The following is a 25,092-nucleotide window of genomic DNA, read 5'->3' as shown; positions in this document are numbered from 1 at the left end:
TTGGAGGCTGTGCAGACAACAGCAACTTCAACCTGAATCATTTTTTTTTCCAGTCATGGACCTGCTGCCAAGAGGCATGAGTAAGAGCCCGGAGCGCAGGCTGGGAGTGGTCACAGAGGGAGTGGTGCCTGCTCAGGGGAGCCAGCCCTGCCTCTGCCCCACAGAGGGTTGCTCCTATATCAAGGTCCTTGGGAGGCTCTCGTGTTCCTTTTCCCTTGCTGTGCGTTTTCCAGGATAACTGTGACTCCAGGTGAGCAAAGCGCGGGAGCAGGGCGATTTTTCAGGGAGATTCTTGAAACACGATAATTATTTGAGCTGTTTCAAGATGGTGGAGTGGGTCGCCATGATGGTTACTGTCAAGGATAGGCTGTGGGCTGTAGTGTTGCCACATGGGCGGCACTTTGAGCTCTGGGTACCTTTGGGAACCAGGAATGCCAGGTAGGGAGCAAGATCACATCCAACTGTGAAGATGTAACCTGGCTAGGGGGTTCGGGTGGTGGGGGGGGGGGGGGCGGGCAGTGCAACAGTGATTCCCGGAGGAGAAAGTATTCCTGAGGACATCTTCAGCCGTGCCTGGGAATTCAGAATGGATTTTGTGACACTAATTTCAGGAAGGGCCAGGTGCTGAAAACCGGAGAGACTGCGAAGGCGTTTGAGAGTCTGGCCCACCTTCCTGGTTGGGTGAGAGTTCAGTTTTGGAACCACTCTTCTTTTTGACAATTTAATGCAAACAGTCACTGTTCACTTTACTAGCAACCACATTCTTCCGGGCGGAGACTATTCTCCCTCCCTGTTTATGGGTTTCAGGACAGTTGAAACAATTTACATATTTCAAATATATGTTCTTTTTTTTTTTTTTTTAACGTTTCTTTATTTTTGAGAGGGAGAGAGAGAGAGAGAGCATGTGCGTGTGAGAGCAGGGGAGGGGCAGAGAGAGGGAGGGACAGAGAGAATCCTAAGTAGGCTCCATGGAGCCTGACACAGGGCTCAAACCCACGACCATGAGATCATGATTTGAGCCGAAATCAAGAGTCGGGCGTTTCACTGACTGAGCCACCCAGGCGTCCCTCCAGTGTGTGTTCTTTCAAATGGGCTGGTTCATGGTTTCTTCCTGATAGACACTATGGTTTTTGTGGTTTATTTAAGTGTATCATACTAAAGATCAATTTAACAAGCCAGGCTGTTCAGTTGGCTCGTAATCAGATTACACACGATTTTGCGGAGCTGAGGGGTTTAGCCAGATCACAGCTCGGCCCTTTGCTTGTGGATGAGGAGTGGAGGTTCACAGAGGCGAAGCAGTGTCCGCAGTCACACGACTTCTAAGTGGGGAGATGAAGTAGATTGCAGGCCTTCAAACTCATAGCTTGTAGACTTTTCCATGACTCCACAGGTACCCTTAACTTTTTCACCCCAACGTCACCAAAGAGGTTTCGAATAGAATCAGGTGTGTCCCAAATCTCAGTCCTCACCAGTCTGTGCAAGTTGGATGGGTTCTTTGACGGGTGGAGAGATGGCAGCCGGCCTGAAGAAAGGCATTCTCCAGATGACTCAGCCGGTTTATTTCTTCGCTTCCTAATGCTTTCAATTCTGTCCCTTCGATCCCTCTGCTTGACTTTGAAAGTATGCAGTCAGAGCAATTTTGGTCATTCTGGTGTGGCAAGCCTGACTCTAGTGTTAAGCAGCAGTGGGAAGGCTCAGGGGTCAAGATCAGGCTTCCAAACAGAGTATCTGAGCACAGCAGCACCCCTGCCACCGGCAATCAAGCCATTGGCCTTATTACTAATAGCTGCGTTCTCCTTTCCTGCTAACGAAGCACTTTTCACATGCATCTACTCATTTCATGACTTTGTTAATCCTCATGATAACTCTTTCACCCTGCAGAAACTGCAAGAACTCCTATTTTCTTAATCCGGCTCTGACTTTTTCTTCTCGGGAGTGCAGACAGCAGAGACTGGGGTTTTAGGCATTCTCCACTGTAGTTATTATTATTAGAGGCAAGGTTTCTCAACACATTGCCTAGGGACTGGCTATACTGAATACTTAGAGGTTTTTTATTCACCACATTTTTCTTCATCTGTAAACTGAGGCAGGCTAGTCTAAATGATTTCCACAATAACCTGACACAGTGAAAAGTTAGTTGGTAAGGAATGAAAAAGCTTATGTACATAGCTGTGTGTGTGTGTGTGTGTGCGCGCGTGTATGTGTGTGCACATGCATTTGTGCATAGAAGAATGGGTCTGTTGGTAGAGTGAACTTATCTGGTTCAAATACAGCATGTTTAAGAGGGAAAGGGGCACTCTTGCCAATGTTAGGACAACACAGATAAACCAGGACTGTCCCAGGCAAAACGGGACATATGGTCGACCTGCCCATAAGGTCTTTATCTCAGCCAGATGGTCTACAGATGAAAAGTTTGAGGACCATTGGCTTAGATGCATTAAAAACTTTAGGAATCTTGGGGTGCCTGGGTGGCTCAGTCGGCTATTAAGTGTCTGACTTGGGCTCAGGTTGTGATCTCACGGGTTGTGGGAGCCGTGCTTCAGATTCTGTCTCCATTGTCTTTGCTCCTCCCCCGCTCATGTTCTGTCTCTCTGTCTCCCTGTCTCTCTCAAAAATGAATAAACATTAACAAAAATTAAAAAAAAGAACCTTTAGGAATCTTTATGCAGGGGCCAGTGACCAGCTCTAGGTCTAGAGACCTGAGCTCAGTGACCCAGCTTACATCCTAGTACATGTGCCTGCTCTCATTTGGGAGTCACCTGCACTCTCTGAATTGGGTCTGTTCTCTCCGGCACACACTTTTGTGTGACTATCTCCTACTTATCCTTTAGGACCCGTCTTTGGTGGGACTTACTTGGATGGAACTGATTCCGAGGAGACCTCACTGAGATGTTTCTTTTTAAAAAAAAATTTTTTTTTAACGTTTATTTATTTTTGAGACAGAGGGAGACAGAGCATGAACAAGGGAGGGTCAGAGAGAGGGAGACACAGAATCGGAAGCAGGCTCCAGGCCCCGAGCCGTCAGCCCAGAGCCCGACGCGGGGCTCGAACTCACGGACCGCGAGATCGTGACCTGAGCCGAAGTCGGCCGCTCAACCGACGGAGCCACCCAGGCGCCCCTCACTGAGATTTCTCTATGGGTGAACTGCCTCTCCCGAAGTACTTGTGCCCCCCACAAGTAACTTGTGCCCCCGTCCAAACACTAATCGCACTATCACACGTGTGAGGCCACACGACAGCTCCTCAGAGGCAGGAACCAAGTGTGTATTCCCCTGTGGTTCCTTAATGTCTAGCTCAGTGCCTGACACAAATTAGGTGCTCAGGCCATACTTATCAGATGAGAGCAATATCAAATTAATAGCTTGCGATGTAAATAGCAGAGCGAGAACAAGAACTTCTTCAAAAACGGGAAACAAAGTTTTGTGTTGATTTAACAAAATACGCAAAGTCTCTCGGTATCTCTAAAGGGGTAATTCAGGACGTGTAGAATTTTTGGAGCTCCGAAGACACGCGAGAGAACACATACCAGCCAAGACACGGTTATGATGAGGTGTGGTCGGGAGGACCCGGCTGGCAGCTGGTGGAAATGAAAGTCTGGTTTTGCCACTTTCACCTCCCTGTGTGGGTGGCCTGGGACAATCACTTCATCTCTGCCCACTTCACTTTCCTCACTGAGACATGAACAGGAGGAGCCAGACTAGATCCATTCCAAGATCTGGCTCCACTTTCAAGGTTTACGATTTTAGGACGTAACACAAACGGCGGGCGACTTTGCAATGCGTTCTTACAAGTTTTTGTTTGTTGCGTCTGTACTTGTGCCTTACGTTTCCATCTCGCTTTTCTCTGGTTGAAATAAAAGTGCCTTTGAAACATTTAAGTGACTAAAACACGTAGTGTTTCCTACGTTGGAGCTGTAATGGAAATTCTCTTTTTTGTTATAATTGTCAGAGGGTTTTCATGAAAAGGACAGAAGTTCTCTCTGTGACCAAGTGAAGAGTAAAACAAATAAAAAAAACCCTGCAGTGATTTTTCGCACTCTGAACACAGGTCATTAGGCATGTACAATTATGATGGAGGACTTGCTAACCTCTACTCTTGGACCCATAATTTGTATAGCATTAGCTGCACAAAATGGCCCGTGTAAGACCGGATGCATTTTCCTGGGCTTGTATTGCTACGTTGCTGGGATTTTTTTTGCATGCTTTGCCTTGCAGCACCTTGAGGTGGCGATGGGCTGTGGCCAAAGTCATCCCTTGGAACCACCTCAGACCAGATCGGCCTTAAGTGTTTTTAGATCTGCTGGTATTAATCACCAAGCAGGTGATGAGGTCTGCCATGCGATATCTGGTGGATTACTTGCTTGGTGATTGCTTGCCTCTACACAGATTTCCGTGTGCACCCATTTTCTGCTTCCTTCGTCAGGCATCCAACAATATTGTTATCTCTAGGACCTCAGATATTAAGGCCCTAGGACCTTCCCTGACTCGAGGGAGAATTTTCTGAGAAAGGAGTCAGTCAGCATACAGATAAGAAGGCACACCTGTTTGGACGCCTACACTGAGGACTTTCATGCAAAGGAACAGACTCTTGAAAGGGAGGGTCTGCCCCTGTCGGGAAAGCATCAGCTGATAGACGTGTACTGATTTACATTTTCCATCAGGGACTGGAAATCCAAGCCTTGAATTGCAACACAGTGTTAACTGGATTGTGTAATCCACTGTCCTAAAAACCACCATTATCTTGTATCGCATGGAACCATTTACACTAAATTTACCTTCAGATGCTTTAAAGGATGAATGAAGAGTGCTTCACTTGAACAATGTGGTAAAATGAACATTTCCTTACCCTTTGATCCGCTTCTAGGTGTTTGCAGTCAGAATTCCCTGAGCGGATTACTCCAAGGCCTTGAATACACAGAGGAAATCAAACTTTAAAAGTAAAGTTTGTATTGATTATGCAAAATTATTCTAATTTCTCTTCTTGAAGGGTAGGAAGTACATGCTGGGAAGGACTACTGATGTTTGTTCAAGCAGAGTTGGTATGTTTTCATCTTATTATTGATGTGATCAGGCCTCAAGTTGTAAAAGCTTCGAGAAGTTTGCAGTGGCTTGGGTTTTAGGCCTCTCTCTTTGGTGAAGAAATAGCTCATGTAGGCATCTTTATTTGATGGAGAAATGACTCATGTTGAATTTTAGTCGTTGATGAACTCAGCCCCATCCGTGTTAAATTTGCTGTTGGAGAAAGCCAGACTTCAAGCCCTGAAAGTCTGTTACAGAGATCCCCCAAACCTTTTGTGAAGTTTCTTTTAATTTCTTCGTGGTGGATGTACTGGTCAAAACACCCTGTGTGCTTCCATTTCTGTCTCATTGCCCTCCGTACCCTTGATGTTGGGTGGCTTTGCCTGGGAGCGCACAGTCATCCCGAGCAGATCCCGCCCCAGAGAGAGGAGAAGGTCTCGGGCCCCAAAGAAATGTAAGATTTAAGGTTACCTTGTGGTAGGTTTTCAGAACAATGACCGAAGTTCACTTAGCTGTTCTTATTGGGAACATAAAACAAAGGAGGAAGAAGTCATTGGAGATGACCAGCAAGCATGAATGGGTCAACAAAACATTCTTTTTGGTAATGGATTTGCTTTTATAGACTCTGAGATACATTATAACCTTCTCGAATCCATCTTGCACACAAGCCACATGTCCCATAAAAGGCGGATTCCTATCCTGGGCTCAGGCAGGGGCTGAAGAGTCTATGTAGCCCAGTTCTGTTCAAGAAAGTGTTATGCCCTGACTCCTTCGGTTAGGTGCCTTCAGGCTTGGTCAGTAATGACTGGATTGAACAGAAAGGTCGACCTTTTCTTAGAATAACAGTTCTCAAACTTTTCAATTCCAAGATGCCTTTGACCTCTTAAAAATTACCAAGGATCCAAAGAGTTGTTTTTCTTTTCTTTTCCTTTCTTTTTTTTTTTTTTTTGATGTCAATTATATCTATTGGTATTGACCAAATCAGAAATTAAGACTGGAGAAATTTTAAAATAGTTACTCATTTATTGAAGATACCAATCACGTGACCCTTACATATTAACACGAATAACCTATTTCTATGAAAAACCACTGTTTTCTAAAGGAAAAGAGGTAAACCAATTTGACAGTAAATTTCATATATTAAAAAAAAAAAAAAAAATTTGGGATGAGCACTGGGTGTTGTATGGAAACCAATTTGACAGTAAATTTCATATATTAAAAAATAAATAAATAAATAAATAAATAAATAAATAAAATAAAAAAATAAAGGAAAAGAGGTGCAGAAAGAAAAGTAACACTGTCTCTTCATTTCCTCAAATCTCTTTAATATTTGGTTTAATAGAAGACGCATCACGCAGACTCTGGAAACTCTGCTGCATATTTGTGACAGATTGACAATGGAAAGACAAACAATGTCTAAAAACTTTTTGACGTTAAGAAAATCTCTGTGCCCCTCGAGGGGCTCGACCTCGACTCCGAGATCAAGAGTTGCATTCCCCACCAACGGAGCCAGCCAGGTGCCCCTGAAAGTGGTTTTGACCTCACGGACCCACCAAAAGGGTCTCAGGGACTTAGAGAACCTACATGAGAATAAGAGTCCTCAGACAGGACTAGGTGCCCGCTTGCTGTTGTCTCCAATTCCCCGGGCCCCGTATTTTTAGCTGAACCCACCTTCTCTCTCTTTTCGTTAACTCCTATATGATTTGTCACACCGCTCGCACGGCACGGGCAGCCGCACATTCCCCTTACTTGCCTACGTATCTGCCCCCAGAGATGGCAGGCTCAGAAGAGGAGGGACTCAGTTGATCCTTCTAATACTTTGTGTAGTGTCTTCCACACTGTAGGTGTGTACGAACAACAAAAACATTAACAGCTGTATTTATTAACTATTGCTGTGTTCTAGGTGGCCTACTAAGGCATGACTGACTGTATGAGTCTCCTAGAGCTGTTATGACAAAGTACCACCAATTGCGTGGCTTAAACCAAGAAATTTATTCTCCCACCGTCTGGAGGGGCCTGAAATCAAGGTACCTGCAGGGCCCTGCTCTCTCTGTAAGCCGTAGGAGAGAGTCTGTTCCACATTTTTCTCTTAGGCTCTGGTGTTGCCAGTGATCTTTGGTGTTCCTTGGCTTGTAGACACGCCAGTTCACTCTCTACCTCTGTTGTCATGCGGCCTTCCCCATGGGTGCGTTCACACCATCTTCCCTTTGTGCACGTCTGTCTCAGTGTCTTTTCTCCTGTTTTTACAAGGACCTTGGTCATATTGGATTAGGGCCACCCTCACAACCTCAACATATCCTTTAGGGAGAGACTATTCAACCTGTAACACTTACTAAATATTAAATTGAACCATACCAAACTGCTCTGATTTTTTGATTTATTTTTGAGAGAGGGAGAGAGAGAGCCAGTGGATGAGGGGAGGAGAGAGAGGGGGACAGAGGATCTAAAGTAGGCTCTGTGCTGGCCGCAGAGATCCCAATGCGGGGCTCGAACTCACAAACTGTGAGATCGTGACCTGAGCCAAAGTGGGAGGCTCAACCGACTGAACCACACGGGTGCCCTTAAGACCGACTGATTTTGATCAGTGCCGTCAACTGTTCCGTCCACCTGCTGAGGAAGAGGTGTGCAGGCTCCTGAGGATGGCCTTTGTGGCCGAGTAGGCCTGAATCTGGAGATTCTGGGCAGAGCTGGACACACAGAGGATCCCATATGCTGGACTGTTCAGACCTTAGGACATTTTCCCAGAAGTTTCTTCACCATTGGCTTTTCAGATTGCATTTACTGAAAGTTCCTTCCTCTCTTCTACCCAAGACTGTTACTTTGTTTGAATAGAATCCCGTTGCATTGGCAGACTGCCGTTGAGAACACCTCAAAGATGCTTTAGAAATAACCTCATCCTTGTCCTTTGCTGCAGGCCCACAATGGACGCTCTACAACTGGCAAATTCGGCTTTTGCAGTTGACCTGTTCAAACAACTGTGTGAAAAGGAGCCAGTGGGCAATGTCCTCTTCTCTCCGATCTGTCTCTCCACCTCTCTGTCACTTGCTCAAGTAGGCACCAAAGGTGACACAGCAAATGAAATTGGACAGGTAAGCTCCATACCTTGTTTCTGCTTTCGGTGGGAACAGACTTACCAGAACACAGAGGTGGTGCCTCGGGAAAATGAATGGGGGCTCTTGGAGAAAATTCCTCAGGATTGAGAGATATGCCATTTCTCGCATCGTCTTAATCTATCTTTAAGTGTGTCGTTAATCTGTCCTGCAACCCACATTTACAAGTACCATGTTGTGATGGACAACCTGGGGACCTGCTTGCTAGGCAATCACAATATTTACACTAACGAGTAGCCTTTGGCGAGTCTATCTGATACTTTGTGAAAATCATTCAAGATGGTGTTTGTTAAATGTGACACTGCAGATACCTCGTCCAGTGCGTGTTTATTTATGGCATCATGCTTTATTTTAAGATGCAGGCTCAACTTCATTCTACTCTGTGATATATTCTACCCTATAATATGTCCATATCAGATAAATCGATCTGTGCTTATGTTGGTATAGAAATAACTTAAAATTTTTTCTGCCTTCAAGTAACAGGGATAAAGAAGCAGATGCGTTGTGCTTACTTACGTTCCAGAATACTCCCTGGGGCTTGAGTATCCTATTTAAGAAGAATGCAATGAACTGATGTCGACCCTCCCCCACATATGCATATAGTTATATGTATATGTGCATGTATTTTACTTTTTTTGTTGTTGTTTGAGTTCCTTTTTGGCTGTGGCTGACCATCTAGCTTTGTAAAATTCTTAGACCTCCAAATGGAGTGATCTTCTCTATCTTGCTACGTTTCATATTTGCTCACTTACCTTTATTTTAGGTTATCATTCTTTTCAATTGTTATATAATTGACATACAACATATTCGTTCTAGATGTATCATATAATGACTTGATATCTGCATATATTGGAAATGATCGCCACGATAAGTCTAGTTGACATCTCTCACTCTACATTGTTACAAATTCTTTTTTTTTTCTTGTAGGAGAACTTTTGAGATCTACTCCCTCAGCAACTTTCAAGTATATAATACAGTGTTATTAACTACAGTCCTCATGCTGTACATTACATTCCCATGAATTATTTATTTTATGCCTGGAAGTTTTGTTCCCTTTTGGATCGTAGGTGGATGTGCTCCTAATTCCATTCCGTTATCTTCTTAGTTTTTATCCGTTATCTTGGTTTTATGTTCAGTAGAATCTTCTCTTCCATCAACTCACAAGCATTTCAAAACTAGGGACCTCTTCTTATATCCATAAATCCCTACAAAGTAAGACCCACAAAGTATTATTTTGGTCAGGATGAACAATTTACACTTGAAATTGAGTGAGGCTTGGAAAAGAAACTTCAGTTGTGGAGAAAAGCTGTCTCTCTCTTCTCCGTCCTTGGTTCCTCACCCCCCATCCCTCCATTCCTACCCCCTTTTACCTTCCTTGTCTCCCACTAGAGAAGGGATGGTAAAGAGACCTTCCTGGTGGTGGGTCTGCTCTTAGTAATAATAATAAAGCTCTTTTCAGTACCTACAATGGTTCCCTCAGTAATGGTGACCTGGGTTCTTTAATTTTTTGGTCTTTTTACCTGTCATTAGGCAGGAGAGCTATGTACTGCCTTGGATCAGACATCTAACCCTGCAGTACTGAGGGTTTGTGAGTCACAGGCACAATGTGCCCATTTAATGACATTACCTAGGGTGTGGTGTCAGGGCAGTTATTATGACTTAAGAGTCAGGAGAGAATCACCTTATGCAGACATCGTTTTGGGGCACCATGAAACACAAGAGCTGCTGGGCTATCAGTTGAAATGAAAGAAAAGTTAGGAACAAAATAGAAGGGGACTTCTTCCAGAAGGTAGCATCGTGGTTTTAAGTAGCTTAGAATATAACTGTAAGAATAACTACTAACTGACTAGGGAAACAAAGGCAAGAGACACGTAGCTTAAATTAAATTTCCTTACAGCTTGCAGCCCACTGACACCTGAAACCTCCAGAGTGTGACCTTCCTCAGGGACTCATGGCTGCCTCAATGTTTATATGTCATTAAAAACTAAAAGTAACTTTATCTTAATGGCACCTAAGCCCCACAAGGTCCTGAAAGCCTTGCTTCAAAATCCTTAGAAACTTACTTTATCTCTATTCTCCTTCCCACCACGAACTTAAAAGTATACAATCAGTCCTTCACAACCCCAGTGCAGCTCTTTCTCCCCACAAGTCCTGTCCCTGTGCTATATTAAAATTACCTTTTTGCACCAAAAATGTCTCAAGAATTCTTAGCCGTTTGCTCATGAACCCCACTTCCTAATTTCATCATTAAGGTTTCTTTTCTTTTCTTTTAAAATTATTTTTATTTATTTATTAAAATTTTTTTTTAATGTTTATTCATTTTTGAGAGACAGAGAGAGACAGAGCATGAGTGGGGAAGGGGCAGAGAGAGAGGAAGACATAGAATCCCAAGCAGGCTCCAGGCTCTGAGCTGCCAGCACAGAGACTGATGCGGGGCTCGAATTCACAAACTGTGAGATCATGACCTGAGCCGAAGTCGGGCGCTCAACCGACTGAGCCACCCAGGCGCCCCTTTTAAATTATTTTTAAATGTTTATTTATTTTGAGAGGCAGAGTATAAGCGGGGAGGGACAGAGAGACAGGGAGACAGTGAATCCACAGCAGGCTCCAGGTTCCGAGCTGTCACCACAGAGCTGGACGTGGGGCTCGAACTCATGAACCATGGATCGTGACCTGAGCCGAAGTCAGAAGGTTAACCGACTGAGCCACCCAGGCGCCCCTCATCGTTAAGGTTTCGATATGATGTTTTAGATGGTTTCCATATAATGTCTGCAATGATCATAGCAACGCCAAAAAGTAGGTATTCTCAGTCCATTTTACAGAGGGGAAAGGGAAGCTCTGAAGGGCTGGGCAAGATTACGTTTCTGGCGGGTACAGGCTGGGATTCCAAGGCAAGGGTGTCTGACTGTAGCCCACCCAGGGCAGCCATCGCTTGTGCTGACCCTACCCCCACTGATGCAGCAGCTCACGGTTAGAGCGACTTGTTGGAGCAACTGATGGGGTCACATAGACCTTGCTAGAGACCCTCTATCCCCGAATCTGATATCTGCCTAGTGATGGTCTCTCTTGGTGTTAATCTCCTTTTGCTTGCGTCTAAACTAGATAGAAGGGGGGGGGGGGCGCGTGGGTGGCTCGGTTGCTTGAGTGCCTGACTCTTGATTTCGGCTCAGGTCACGATCTTGCCGTTTGCGGGTTCGAACCCCATGTAGGACTCTGCACTGACAGCGCTGAATCCCTGCTTGGGATCCTCTCTCCCCCTCTCTCTCTGCCCCTCCCCAACTTGTGCGTACATGCGCGTGCACTCTCTCTCTCTCTCTCTTTCAAAAATAAATAAATACATAAATACGTAAATATCAAAAAAGTAATAAATAAATTGGATAGAAATTATACCCCAGCTTCACTCTTTCCCATGTTTAGAAAGGCCTTGGTCTGAGCCTCAGAGGCATCATTTTGAGCAAAGGGCAAAATCCCCCCAATAGTTGAGTAAAGAGAAGAGCATCATTATGGCAGTATTTCTCACCTGGGGACGGTTCCTCTCCCTCTCATCCCAGGGACATCTGGCAAGGCCCGCAGACATTTTTGGTGTCACAAATGGAGGAAGGAGTGCTACTGGCCGTTAGTCTGCCGCTAAGCATCCTACAGTACCCAGGACTGCACCCCCACACACCCCCAAGAATTATCCCGCCCCAGATGTCAATGACACTCAGGTTGAGAAGCCTTGCTTTTATGAGGACAGTTGAGCAGGAAGATACTGCTCCCCCGAGGCGGCTGACCATGGTCCTGTATCCATTGCAGCGGGAAGAGACAAAGCTTCGTGGATGATGGATTGTTTTCTCTTCACAGGTCCTTCATTTTGGAAACATCAAAGATGTACCCTTTGGATTTCAAACAGTGACATCGGATGTGAACAAACTTAGTTCCTTTTACTCCCTGAAACTGATCAAACGACTCTACGTAGACAAATCTCTGAATCCTTCTACAGTAAGTGGGTTAAAGCAATTCGCACCATTCGACTCTTTACCAGGGGTGGCATTTTCACGCGGTTACACCCACCACTTTGTTTTCAGCGAAATCCACTTCTAAGATGCTCATTGATGATTTGAAGCTTATTAAAATAAATCAGTCCTGGTGGGGAGTGTGGGGGTCTCTTGATCAGATGGGGGGGCGCCAAATGTGGTGTGGCCCAATCGGATAGAGGGTGGGGGGGGTGGGGGTGGGGGTGGGGGTGGGGGGTGGGGAGGGCCCTGAGACAGAACAAAGGAGATAGAAGTTTATTGATACACCGCCAGGAGGGGCAGACAGGACAGCCAGGGAGAGACTGTCTGCCCTGAGAAAGTAGTGGGGGGCTTAGTTAAGGGGGGAGGTGAGGGGGTAAGGGAATGTATGGAATTCTCCTTTTTTTAATATCTGTGACCATTGGGTCAGCTAAGGTTCTCCTTAAACAGCAGGGCAAATGACCTGGATGAACATTTTGAGTTCTCTAAAGTTCTCCGCCTCATCTGTTTCTGCATACAATATTCTCTTGATGTTTCCCAAATCAATGAGAAAAATAACAACTGTATGAATTAATAGTTTTCATCCGTCACAAATTGGTTTTGTTTGTTTTACTCGGCTGGTCGCGTGGGTATCTGTACAAGGTAGCTCTAGGTATTTACTTTTAGCTGTTTCTTGAAGGAATCATATAAAGTATACTGTAGTATCCTTAAATTTGATCCCAGAGTATATCACAATATTTTTCAAGTCTGTATTTGAAACACATAGCCAGCATTCTAGACACATAGACGTTCTTTCTCTAACAATAAAGAATTGATTCAGCTTGTGGTTGCCTGGTCAAAACTGCAAGCTCTCCAAATCTAAAAGGTAGACTGCCAGTTAAATAGCTTACCATAGTTTTACTAATTGCTACTGTAGCTGTCTTTCTGGTTGAGATCTTTTGAGGACATCCGTCACTAGATATTGTTGTGACTTTATTCTTAAAAAAATTTTTTTTAATGTTTATTCATTTTTTTGAGAGGGAGAGAGAGAGACAGAGCACGAGTCGGGGAGGGGCAGAGAGAGAGGGAGACACAGAATCTGAAGCAGGCTCCAGGCTCTGAGCTGAGCTGTCAGCCCAGAGCCTGACTCGGGGCTCAAACTCGTGAACCATGAGATCACGAGCTGAGCCGAAGTCAATGCTTGACCCACTGAGCCACCCAGGCGCCCCATGTTGTAACTTTATTCTTATTGCTTGAAGACATATATACACAGCCTTCTTTTCTGCTAACAATCACCCAGAGAATTAAAAAAAAAAAAAAATACTGAGATGTGAGCTGGGGTCCGAGCATGGAAAGTTTTTTGAAAGCTCCCCAGGTGGTCCTTAGGGAGATGCTGGATACATTTTGTGCCAGCAGTGAGGACAGTGGAGGTGTCTTTATCTTGGTGAGGCTCTGATGTTTTGGGGTGGCCCCAGTTCTCTCAGTCAACGGCAACATGCAGTCCCAAGGTTGGGTTGTAGTTCACAGATGCAGAGTGGCTGAGGCTGTCGCTGCTGTGAAGAAATTCAAGGGGCCCCCTGTGCTTAGGACGTTTAATCAGATATGTTTCATTTGGTTGAACTTCCGTTCAACATTTTGAATTATTTCAACCAAACTTGAGTTTGGAGTTGAAAGAGATTTTTTCAAAGACGGTTTAAAGAAATTTTTGAAGTTTAAAGAAATTTTTTCCATCCTTCTGTTGGGTGTACATCACTTGCAAATGCACCAATAATAGAACAAAGGAACGCGTGGCCTGAGGGGGGCTGCCTGCCTCAGAACTACCTGGATGTTTGTGAAAAGTGCTAATTCCTGGCCTCAGATCACTCAACAGGGATGGGTCTTGGGGTTTGGCATTTTTAACAATAGAACCCCTGCCGCGTTCACTACGGAGCCGTGTTTCAAACTTAAATGTGAGAAGAGTCCCCCGGGAATCTTGTTAAAATGCACATTCTGGTTCAGTAGGTCTGGGGTGGGGCCTGAGAGCCTGCATTTCTTTTTTTTTTTTTTTTAATTTTTTTTACCATTTATTTATTTATTTATTTATTTATTTATTTTTTTAAATTTTTTTGAACGTTTTTTATTTATTTTTGGGACAGAGAGAGACAGAGCATGAGCGGGGGAGGGTCAGAGAGAGGGAGACACAGAATCAGAAACAGGCTCCGAGCCATCAGCCCAGAGCCCGACGCGGGGCTCGAACTCACAGACCGCAAGATCGTGACCTGGCTGAAGTCGGACGCTTAACCGACTGCGCCACCCAGGCGCCCCACCATTTATTTATTTTTGAGAGAGAGACAGAGTGGGGGGGGGGAGGGGCAGAGAGAGAGGGAGACACAGAATCTGAAGCAGCCTCCAGGCTCTGGTCTGTCAGCAGAGAGTCCCATGCGGGGTTCAAACCCTGGAACCTTGAGATCATGACCTGAACCAAAGTCAGATGTTTAATCAACCGAGCCACCCAGGCGCCCCAAGAATTTGCATTTCTATTAAGATCCCAGGTGATGCTGTGGCTCTTGGTCCTTGAGCTCCACTTTCAGTAGCAAGAAATCTCTAGAGTTGGTATGAATTTCAGTGAGTAAGAGTTTTCTGCTCACAGAGTTCTCTTTTCTGTACATTTCTTCTGTTCTAAGATATCTATCTATATCTATATCTATATCTATATAATATGCCCTTTAATGTTTCTAAGTTGGAATTCATATTGTAACTCTCGTGTAGCGTAATGTTTCTTTCTTTCCTCCAAAGCTGCTACTACACTGAGAGAGGCATTTAATAATAGCTATTGTCTTAGAATTGAAGAAATGAAACACTTTATACGAAGGGCATTTCATTGATTTCCACACGAAGCCTCCATTTATAGTATTTACAGATGCTGAAAGGGTATCCACCCACCTGGACATTTTACAAACCCCAATTTAGTTGGAATCGTGGAAGGGCACGATGGTTTGACTGCAGAGTTCAGGTATTTTGTGACTTTATGAGCTGGACGTTTTTCAGGAGTTCATCAGCTCTACAAAGAGACCCTACGCGAAGGAAATGGAAACCGTTGACTTCAAAGATAAATTGGAAGAGACGAAAAGTCAGATCAACCAGTCCATCAAGGACCTCACCGACGGCAAGTATCTTTTACTTACTTGGACACTGCCTTCTCTTGACTCTTTCTGCTAAGCAGAGGACTGAACATCTGGAGGCTTCCTTGGATGCTTTCGGTAGACAGGCTAAATTCTTGCCCTTGAAATGCCAGACATGTCAACCACGTGACTCCTGGGCGTGTCGACACCCTCGTCATCTAAAGCTTGGCAGGAATTCCTGGTGCTTCAGTTCTGGTCCACTTTGCTGTGCTCCCCAGGGAGCTGCTGGCTGGTCCTCCTGGAGCCCCAGCACTGCCTCCAACAGAGCGTGGCTTTGGGCCACTCACTGGCCAGTTTCTCGATGCGGAGACGAAGGGCTTGGGCTTTAACTTAATCCCTGCGGCCAACTTCGGCTCAAAATTCTGCAAATTTTTTGAAGGAAAAAAGGACAAAAGCTCCTAGGCAATCAAACACACGTCCAGAAAAAACAAAACAAAGCGAACTGAGGAGGAAACTTGTCCTCAGACCCACCACTCCCAGTGCTGGTCTGCCCTCTGCTAGCCTCAAGGTCTCTTCCGCAGTATCTGCCTGGTCCTGCCCCTGGCTCAGTGCTCTCCTCCTGCACCCACCCTCCCTGCCCCACCCCACCTCCATGGTGAGTCGTCCTCCCCGGATAGGAATTGGAGCTGGGATGAGTCTGAGTGCCAGTCAGTGTCCATGTGTCCCTTCCCGGGGACATGTTTGTGTTGTACAGAGTGGACTTGTTGGGACACAGCACTTAAATGTGAAGGACTGACTGTGCAGATGAACCTTTCAGGTCCCACCTGCAGTCCCGGGAAGGTCACGCTTCTCGGCAAGGGAGACACGCTTCCTGTAGGAATGGCCAGAGGGGTCCTGTCGTGCCGCTGACTCAGGAATGACAGGTTCCACGCTGTAACTGGAGAGTGAGGCCATGGAGAGAACGTGGTCTCAGAGTCATGTAAGACCCAGGTTCAAATCCAGACACTGCCACTTTGCACTGAGTTACTTGGCTAGAAAACCTCAGTTTACTGAACTGTAAAATGGGGCATATGTTACTTGGTTAATTTTTACACGGTTGTTGTGAGAATCAGGTTAGATAATATAGGTTAACGAATAATACAAGATAGCGAAGGTAATATATGGTAGCCATAGCTATGTGTGGACACACATGCATATTCATACATATATATATGTCCTTGAAATGACCTTTTCATTGCCTTCATATGTAAAGAAAAAAAAGGTATAACTAACACCAGGCTGCGCACAATTTAAAAATTTATAAGCAAAACAGCTCTGTTTAAATCGCTGTGTAATTGTTTTGCTTCTAGAATTACCATATAATTGTATTTTGCTCCCCAAGGGCCTTTAAAAGACCTTCACAAATTTAAGGTTTTTATGAGAGAAGGTAGCTTAGTGAAAAGTCCTCTGAGTTTAGAATCAGAAATTCGAGGTTTCGGTTGAAATGACCACCTGCTGGCTCCCCTTCTTCTCTGGTCTTTAAGTTCCTTCCTTGACATGATTACAGATTCAGCACATCATGTGATGTTGGTGGGACTGAAAATGCGGGGCTCCTTATTAAAAAAGGTATTACGCATTTTAAGGTGGTGACAGGGGAGCATGAAGCCAGTACAGGGCCCTGCACACACACCGCCACAGGTCCACGAAGCGGGTCCTGAGCGGAGAGGTGACAATCCGAGGGATTAGGTCAGTGAGAATCCCTTGCAAAACAGGTCAGTACTATTCAAATGTGAGGACTTTGCTCTATCAAGGCATTATCACCACTGAACTGTTGTGGCTGTTGGGAGCTTGATCTCTGCGGTAATTACAGTGCCGACCTTGACACAAACAGGTGTCTGCAGCAATGTAATCTTTGGGTGGGGGAGGGGAGGGTGCCGAGTTGTTTGGCCAAGAGTGCAGCTTGGTTCTGTGCCGATCTGCTTTCCAGCTGCGGGCACGAGGAAGGCTGCTTGGCCTTTCCGAGTCCCAGGTTCCTCAAGTATAAAATGCGGCGGAAGATCCTGGCCTTACAGGATCATTGTGAGGGAATACGCGTGAAAAGGCTAAAATTACACTCGTGCATTTTCATCCCAGAGCACAGGCTTCGCAGTCCAAAAGACTCATTTGAATCCCGAATCCCTCCTTGCTCATGTGTCATCTTGGGCAAGCGACTTAACAGCAAGTCTCAGCGTCCTCATCTGTAAAATGGGGAGAAATACACGATATCGTGGATAGGAAATCTCTAGCACACTGCCCCACACAAGGCATTCAAAAGGGGTAGCTCGTGTTTTTCTTCTTCCTGTTCTTCCTGTTCTTCTCCCTCCCTTCCCCTCTGCTTTCTGCCCGCCCCACCCCTGTCGCCAGATCTCTTCGGTAAGTCTTCTCGAAACAGGATGAAAGGAGAGGAAGGAACCCTTGTGAAGCATTCCGGGCCATCGATCGAACCTTGCATGGGTGGCTCCAGCCGTGACAAATACCCAGGGAGCGGATGCGGTGTGGATCCCAGATGTGGTGTTGAAGAATAACCCTGTGCAATCTGTGGTTTCCTACAATTGTTTGCAGGCCGCTTTGAGAACATTTTGTCTGACAGCAGTGTCAGTGACCAGACCCAAATCCTTGTGGTTAATGCTGCCTACTTCATTGGAAAGTGGATGAAGAAATTTCCTGAATCCGAAACCAGAGAATGCCCTTTCAGAATCAACAAGGTACGTAAGGCCGCGTGTCAAAGGCTCCCAAGTACAGATCTGAAAAATTATGGAAAATTGAGGCGTAGGAGGTAGTGTGCCTTTCCTGAGACCAATGGTTGGGAGGGGAGGGGTGGGCAAAGAACCATAATCCCCTCTTGTAATAGTCAGTGAGCACGCCCCCACTGCACCCAGAGGTGTAGTTTTTATATTTAAGAAAGTGTTCATGGGCTGAAGGGAGGGGGAGTGCGGGGGACTCCTTTACTGTCATTAAATCATAAAGCTGGGAGGTGTCAGATCCTGGAGACTCAGACTCTAGAAGAGTTCACCCAAGATTTGAAATGTCACTGATTTTTCAGCGTGGCCTCTAACCAAGCAGGAAAACACTGCTCCAGGCTACGTGGGGATACGCCCTCCTTTTGAATGCGGACTTTTCCTTTGTTTCCGTTGCATTACTTTTGTCCGCCTCTGAACTTTTTCACAGGTTTTACTAAATAAACCTTTTCTCCTGTCCCATGGTGTCTTTAAGGGTAGACTAAATTGAGGAAGTTATATTATGAAAGGTGTAAATAGTGCCTGTTCGGACAAGGTGAACACACACACACACACACACACACACGTTTTTTGGAAGAGTCTGTATTTAGTCATGTGTTCAGAAGATACGTCTCTCGATTTATATTCTAGAAAACGGAATTATTATATCCATCTTCGGTGCTGATGAATGAAATAGATGACTGTATTTGGTGGCCACGACTATATGCAAATTCAGATGACTAGCCGTCTAACGTGATGGAGAGTTTTAGACAAATCTAGAGCATCTTTAAGAGAAATAAATGGGGGCGCCTGGGTGGCGCAGTCGGTTAAGCGTCCGACTTCAGCCAGGTCACGATCTCGCGGTCCGTGAGTTTGAGCCCCGCGTCAGGCTTTGGGCTGATGGCTCGGAGCCTGGAGCCTGTTTCTGATTCTGTGTCTCCCTCTCTCTGCCCCTCCCCCGTTCATGTTCTGTCTGTCTCTCTCTGTCCCAAAAAAAATAAATAAAAACCGTTGGGAAAAAAAAAAAAAATTTTAAGAGAAATAAATGGAAGCATTAGCAGTAAATTTCAAAAGTAGTGTGCTTTTCTATCCTAATTCGATTTCTGGTTGTACCTAGAATGGAAGTCTTTAATTATTTATTGACCAGATATTTAGTGAGCAGCTACTACGTGATGGGATATACCAAGATCATAAGACACGGTTTCTGCTTTGACTGTAGTCTAGTTAGGGTGAGGGGTGTGTGTGTGTGGGAAACAGTCACATAAACAAACATTTCTAACCATGTGACAAGTATTGAAATAGAGGTATTACAAAAACTAAAATTAGTACAGTCTAGCTCTGCTGAGAGGTGTTGGGGGAAATTCAGTTTACTGTTTGAAGATCCCAGATATAAGTTTTACTGAAATATTATCTCCCAGGCCTGATATGAAGTTTAAAATCTCCCCTAAAAGAGATCCAGTTAACAGGCAAATATCCTGAGGGAGGTATAGATCGGAATAATAGGCTACAGTAATTTAGTGTCAGTCTCTTACTCTTTAGTATGAACTAATTTTCCTTCAGAGAATCAGTCATGTCAGTAGCAGAGACACAGTCAGATATCAGTGGGGACAGAGAGAAGGAAGGGCCTGGGATGCTGCCCAGAGAGAAAAACCTGGGCACCAAGACCCTTTTGGAGGAGTGTGGAATGCATTGGAACTAGAAGCGACTTAAGAGATAATTTGGTTACTTAATAGTCTCATTTAAGAAATTATGAAATATTTTAAACATGTAGAGTATTCTAGAAAATAATAAAACAAACTCCAATGTACTCAACAGTCAGCTTTGCCAATCTTTATATTTTGCTGTATTTATTTTAGATCTTTAAATTTTTTTTTAACGTTTATTTATTATTGAGAGACACGGAGACCCAGAGCGTGAGCAGGGGTGGGACAGAGAAAGAGGGAGGCACAGAATCCAAAGCAGGCTCCAGGCTCCGAGCTGTCAGCACAGAGCCCCATGCGGGGCTCGAACTCACAAACCTCGAGATCGTGACCTGAGCTGAAGTCAAAGTCAGACGCTTAACCGACTGAGCCACCCAGGCGCCTCTATTTCAGATCTTTTAAAGAAAAAAAAAATTACAGCAACAATAGCACTTCCCCTGGGTAGCCCCTCCTTCCCTGTCTCAAGGTTCCTCCCCAGAGGTAACGACCATTCTGAAATGTCCAATTCCCTCCTGCTACTGACAAGGAAACTGAGGTCCAAGAAGTGAAGTGATTCCCTTAAGATCACACCATCTGTTTATGTCACATTTGAGACTGAAACCCCAGGTTCTTATCTTAAATCCAGACTTCTTCACAGCTCAGATCAGAGTAGGCAGCCGTACAGGGAGAGGGGGATTAGAAACAAAGGAGAACAGAGGACCAAACAAATGTGATTTGTGTCTTGCTGTGTGCTGAGTGTTCCCTCATATGTATTCGATCAGCAAACGCTGCCTAAGTAGCTATGTGGTTTGCCCTCGAATTTATTTTCAAGTCCACTCCACCAGGAATAAAGAGCTGGCAATTATGAGCATCTATAAAGACTAAGTCAAAGTCTGCCTCTGTTTTCAGTCTTACTGTCTTATTTTCAATGTTTTGTGTAAGTGCCGTATTACGTATAGTTCCCGAAATATATTGGAATGATAAGGCATGTGAATGGCTTTTCAGAGGAAGTCATTGCTCGTCCGGGGACAGTCGGTGATGGTCTGGGTCCAGTACAGTTGGGATCCCAGCGGATGGATGATTACACCACAACGGTCTGAAACTATAACAAGAACAAACGTGCGTGTGTGCGTGTGCGTGCGGGTGTGTGTATTTATGCTTGTGTGAATCGAAAAGCAAGTGGTCCGAATTTCTTCTCCTCTTACAGACAGAGACCAAACCGGTGCAGATGATGAATATGGACGCCACGTTCTGTATGGGCAACATTGACGGTATTAATTGTAAGGTCATAGAGCTTCCCTTTCAAAACAAACACCTCAGCCTGCTTATTCTGCTCCCCAAGGATGTGGAGGATGAGTCCACGGGCCTGGAGAAGGTGAGGAGGGAGGGGGGTGTTCAACACAAAGGTGCCACCCGCTGTGACAAGGAGCCGTGTGGAGGGCACTGCGTGTGGCTGTGACGCTGCCCTGCCTTACACATCACTTGCTCGGTCGTCTCCAAGGGTTTCGTGGTCCTTTATGGGCCTTTGTCTTTAATACGAAAACGGCCAGCATGTATTTGGCACTCGTGACGAGCCAGGAGCTGTGAGGTCCCCACGTACGCCTTCTCCTCGACTTCTTGGGACAGGCCTATCTGTTTATTAGAAGCTGTCACGGTGCTCTTGTTGACTGAGGGACCTGAGGCACAGCAGGGGAGGTGACAAGTCTGTGGTCACCTAACTCATCGGTGGCACGTAGAATCAGAATTGGAGCCCAGGAAGTTGGAATCTGTGTTCTTAATCTAGCCCCGAGTGCCTATTATTAGCATCTTGCGTTAGTGTGGTACATCTGTTACAACCGATGAACCAGTTGTCCACACATTATTCATAAAGTCTGCAGCTTGCTTTAGGGTTCACTTTGTGTTGTACCTTCTATGGGTCCGGAAAAGCTCTTTTAATGCGTACACCCAGAGGAGATTTTATTATGCTTCATCCTTTATGGAGGTTATTAGAGGCACGAGGTGTAGATAACAGTAGAGGTTCATCTCCTTGTGAAGGATGCTTGTGCTCCCCCTCTGCTCTGGCAGCCCCATCCAGCCACCCAGGGCCACCTGCTCCCCTCTCAGCCCCGTTTTCCCAGCTCCCTAGCTCCCCTCCACCGGGGCCTCGGCCCTTGGCCAGGGAGAAGGACAGGCTCGTTGAGGACCCCAGAGGTCACCTGCTTCATTTCCAGTCATGCCTCGGTTACGCCCTGGCTTTCCAGGGAGTGGTCTCAGTCCATGTCCGTCCTACCTGCTGCTTTAATGGTCATTACGCTTTATCCATCACTGGCCTTCGTTACTCTTTTTCCTTAATGTTTGTTTGTTTATTTATTTATTTATTTAGAGCTCGAGCAGGGGAGGGGCAGAGAGAGAGGGAGACAGAGAATCCCAAGCCCTGATGTGGGGCTGAAACCCATGATCAAACCGTGAGATCGTGACCTGAGCCAAAACCAAGAGTTGGACGCTTAATGGACTGAGCCACCCAGGCGTCCCTGGCCTTCATTATTCTTTTATTCACATTCACTGCGCATTTTCTTTTTCACTCCACTCCATGTCCTATCTCCTCTTCTCTCGCTGTGGTTATTCAGCTGTTTTACACTTTACCTTACTTACGTGAAAGACCCTCATACCATTTTTTTTTTTTTTTCTGATTAAAGTACAGAATGGGAGAAACCGAACTTTTGAGCCTCAGAGAAATTCAAGAACACGCTTTGTGTTCTTCTCCAGGGGCCACCGTAATAAGTACCACAAACTGAGTAGCTTAAACAAGAATCTATTCTCTCACAGTTCCAGAGGCTAGAAATCTGAGCTCAGGTGTTGGTTCCTGCTGAGGGTTGTGAAGGAGACTCTGTTCTATGCCTCCCCCCTTAGCTTCTGGAGATTGGCCGCCAATCTTTGATGTCCCTTGGCTTATACATGTGTCACTTCAATCTCTGCCTCTGTCTTCACGTGGCTTCCTCCCTGTATGCGTGTGTATCTGTGTCCAAAATTTTCTTTTTTATAAGGACACTGGTCATATTAAGTCAGGGCCCATCCTAATGACTTTGTCTTAAGTAATGACACCTACAAGGATTCTGTTTCCCCGTAAGGTCACATTCTAAGGCACCGTGGGTTAAGACTTCAATATAAAAATTTAATTTTTTGCGGGGAGGGGGCACAATTTGACCCATAACACATATATAATGGAGGAGGGGAAAAAACTTTTTTCCCCCCTTCTGACTAGTCTTTTTGAATTATGAATGACTATTCTTCCCGCTCTTCGTTCTCAGATAATAAATGGGCAAGAGAATATACCTTTTGGCTGAAAAACTCTAGTTACTTACGGCAATCTTTCGGTTCTAATAATGTGCCATAAATAAAAACAGTAGTCATTGAAAACCAGATTATCATAGATGAACAAGAGAATCCAACGGTACCTTCCCCCACTAAACACAAAACAAACAGACTTGTGACCAGTCTGTGACCTTGCCATGTTGCTGATTTTTATGAGTTTCATGTGAATAACTTCAGTGCAGGATTGTCCCATGATAATACGGTCAAGGTACTACCATTGTCAGTTGTATTCTTGTTTCTTCTCCAGCCAGTGAGGGGTTGGGAGGGCAAGGAGCAATTTCCGATTTGCTCAGTGAAGAATTTTGTGACTCAACCATTTCACGTGTCATGGCATAGCTCTCATTTTTAAAATAACCAACTGAAAGGGATGCGTTCACCACCCCCGGTCTTAGAGAATGACCATAGACAGCTTAACAAAGAGTAACTCATTTTACAAAGAGTAACTTTAGATTTGATTTGAGTTACTTTTGATGCCAGGCCAAGTACCCGAATATTCTGGATTTCCTAGAGGAGAAATTAAAACAAGCAGTCAAGCAATAGTATGTATAAAAGCCCTCCTAGTTTTGTGTTTATTTTACTCTTATTTATGCAACATCATCGGCCACACAGCCATTTCTACTCTATGACTTGAAAGAAACAGCCTGAGACATTTCAGGGCAAGGGGACTGTGGTCGGAGCATGCCGGGGAGGAGAGCAGTGCTGGGTGGCTGGGTGCATCTTTGATACGAGAAACCAGTCCCACATCCAGACCGCAGGGTTGATTCCATTTTCGGTGGTCCGAGGGCACTGCTTCAGCACTGGGCTCACGATGGCACTTTCTGTTGCCAATCAAGCTGGATCTTTCACATCTGGGAATAAAAAAATAATTTCCTCTCCCTTTGGTCCTTCAGGTTGAACAACAACTCAACCCAGAGACGCTCTTGCAGTGGACTAATCCCAGCACCATGGCCAATGCCAAAGTCAAACTCTCCATTCCAAAATTTAAGGTGGAGAAGATTGTTGATCCCAAAGCTAGTCTGGAAAATCTAGGGCTGAAAAATATCTTTGATGAGAATACATCTGATTTCTCTGGAATGTCAGAGGCCAAGGGAGTGGCCCTGTCGAGTGTTGTTCACAGAGTGTGCTTAGAAATAACTGAAGATGGTGGGGATTCCATGGAGGCGCCAGGGTCACGGATCCTGCAACACAAGGATGAATTCAATGCCGACCACCCATTTATTTACATTGTCAGGCACAACAAAACGCGAAACATCATTTTCTTTGGCAAGTTCTGTTCCCCGTAAGTGGCAAAAGCCCAGGTTAAGTCCCACCTGACTTTTCTGTAAACTCTGCATCCAAAGAAACACTTTCTAAATACAATAAATTGTTAGTATTGCTGGATCTGGAAGCTGCTGGTACTTGACCTGCGTAGCCCTCATACCAACAGACCCTTCTTTTCCAATTCTTTGTTTGGTTCTCCCTTCACCTCCTCCCCGTAAGACGCAATGCTTTTAATGAAAAGGAGTTACTCTGGAGGAAATATATGTATTCATTATTTGTCAAATTATCTCAGGTTGTTGGCAGGAATACAGTCTTTCACAAAGAAAATCCCCGGAAGGGGGATCTGGAGGATTTTAGAGCTTTTCCTTCCTTCACTGGGATCAGAATTCTGGGAACACCAGAATATTCCAGACATTCTTACTTCCCCGAAAGACTAAAGAAACTGGTACACGGGATCCACAAAACTTTCCTAGCCCTGCTGGAACTTGGGCACACGTTCAGGCTACTGTCGGTCCACAGCTCCTTATGCTAAACGGTGGTACCGGTGTTTTCCTCAAACTCTGACCTTTTGGGATTTTAGAAAGCTAACCTGTTGCACATACTATGTGTTTCGGAACTCCACTGATAGAGTCTGGGACAGCACCCTATAAATCAACACCTTAATATCTTTGCCACAACCCATACATATTCACACAAGCTGGATAGACAGACTCTGAGCAGCCCGTAAGTACCAGGTTTTGCCACCAAATGAGTGTGCCAGCAGCTTATGAAGACTGTGTTTTCAGAACTTTTGGAAATTTTGGAGTGTTGGAGAAGGGATTGCAGACCTGCAGCAGCTGAAGCGCAGCACCTCGGGGGGGAGGC

The 25,092-nt window shown here is 45.1% G+C and overlaps 1 protein-coding gene across 1 annotated transcript; it reads left to right on the top strand.

Moving 5' to 3' along the window:
* The first annotated feature begins 108 nt into the window (after window positions 1–108).
* Window positions 109–24,348, top strand: SERPINB5 (serpin family B member 5). Its single transcript, XM_058691874.1, has 7 exons — window positions 109–250; window positions 7,933–8,107; window positions 11,972–12,109; window positions 15,130–15,247; window positions 17,784–17,926; window positions 20,825–20,992; window positions 23,859–24,348. The coding sequence occupies exons 2-7, from the start codon at window positions 7,940–7,942 to the stop codon at window positions 24,249–24,251; spliced, it is 1,128 nt and encodes a 375-aa protein (XP_058547857.1). The 5' UTR covers window positions 109–250; window positions 7,933–7,939; the 3' UTR covers window positions 24,252–24,348.
* The last annotated feature ends 744 nt before the right edge of the window (window positions 24,349–25,092 follow it).

This window comes from Neofelis nebulosa, chromosome 11 (genome assembly GCF_028018385.1).
Source record: "Neofelis nebulosa isolate mNeoNeb1 chromosome 11, mNeoNeb1.pri, whole genome shotgun sequence".
Classification (NCBI taxonomy): Eukaryota; Metazoa; Chordata; class Mammalia; order Carnivora; family Felidae; genus Neofelis; species Neofelis nebulosa.
Note: the sequence above shows the minus strand (reverse complement) of the source record. Positions and strands in the feature narration are given on the sequence as shown.

Coding starts and splice junctions, on each gene's coding strand:
- SERPINB5 (XM_058691874.1), top strand. CDS start 7,940: ATGGACGCTCTACAACTGGCAAATTCGGCTTTTGCAGTTGACCTGTTC. Junction 12,110..15,129: donor AATCTCTGAATCCTTCTACA/GTAAGTGGGTTA, acceptor GACGTTTTTCAG/GAGTTCATCAGCTCTACAAA. Junction 15,248..17,783: donor CATCAAGGACCTCACCGACG/GCAAGTATCTTT, acceptor AATTGTTTGCAG/GCCGCTTTGAGAACATTTTG.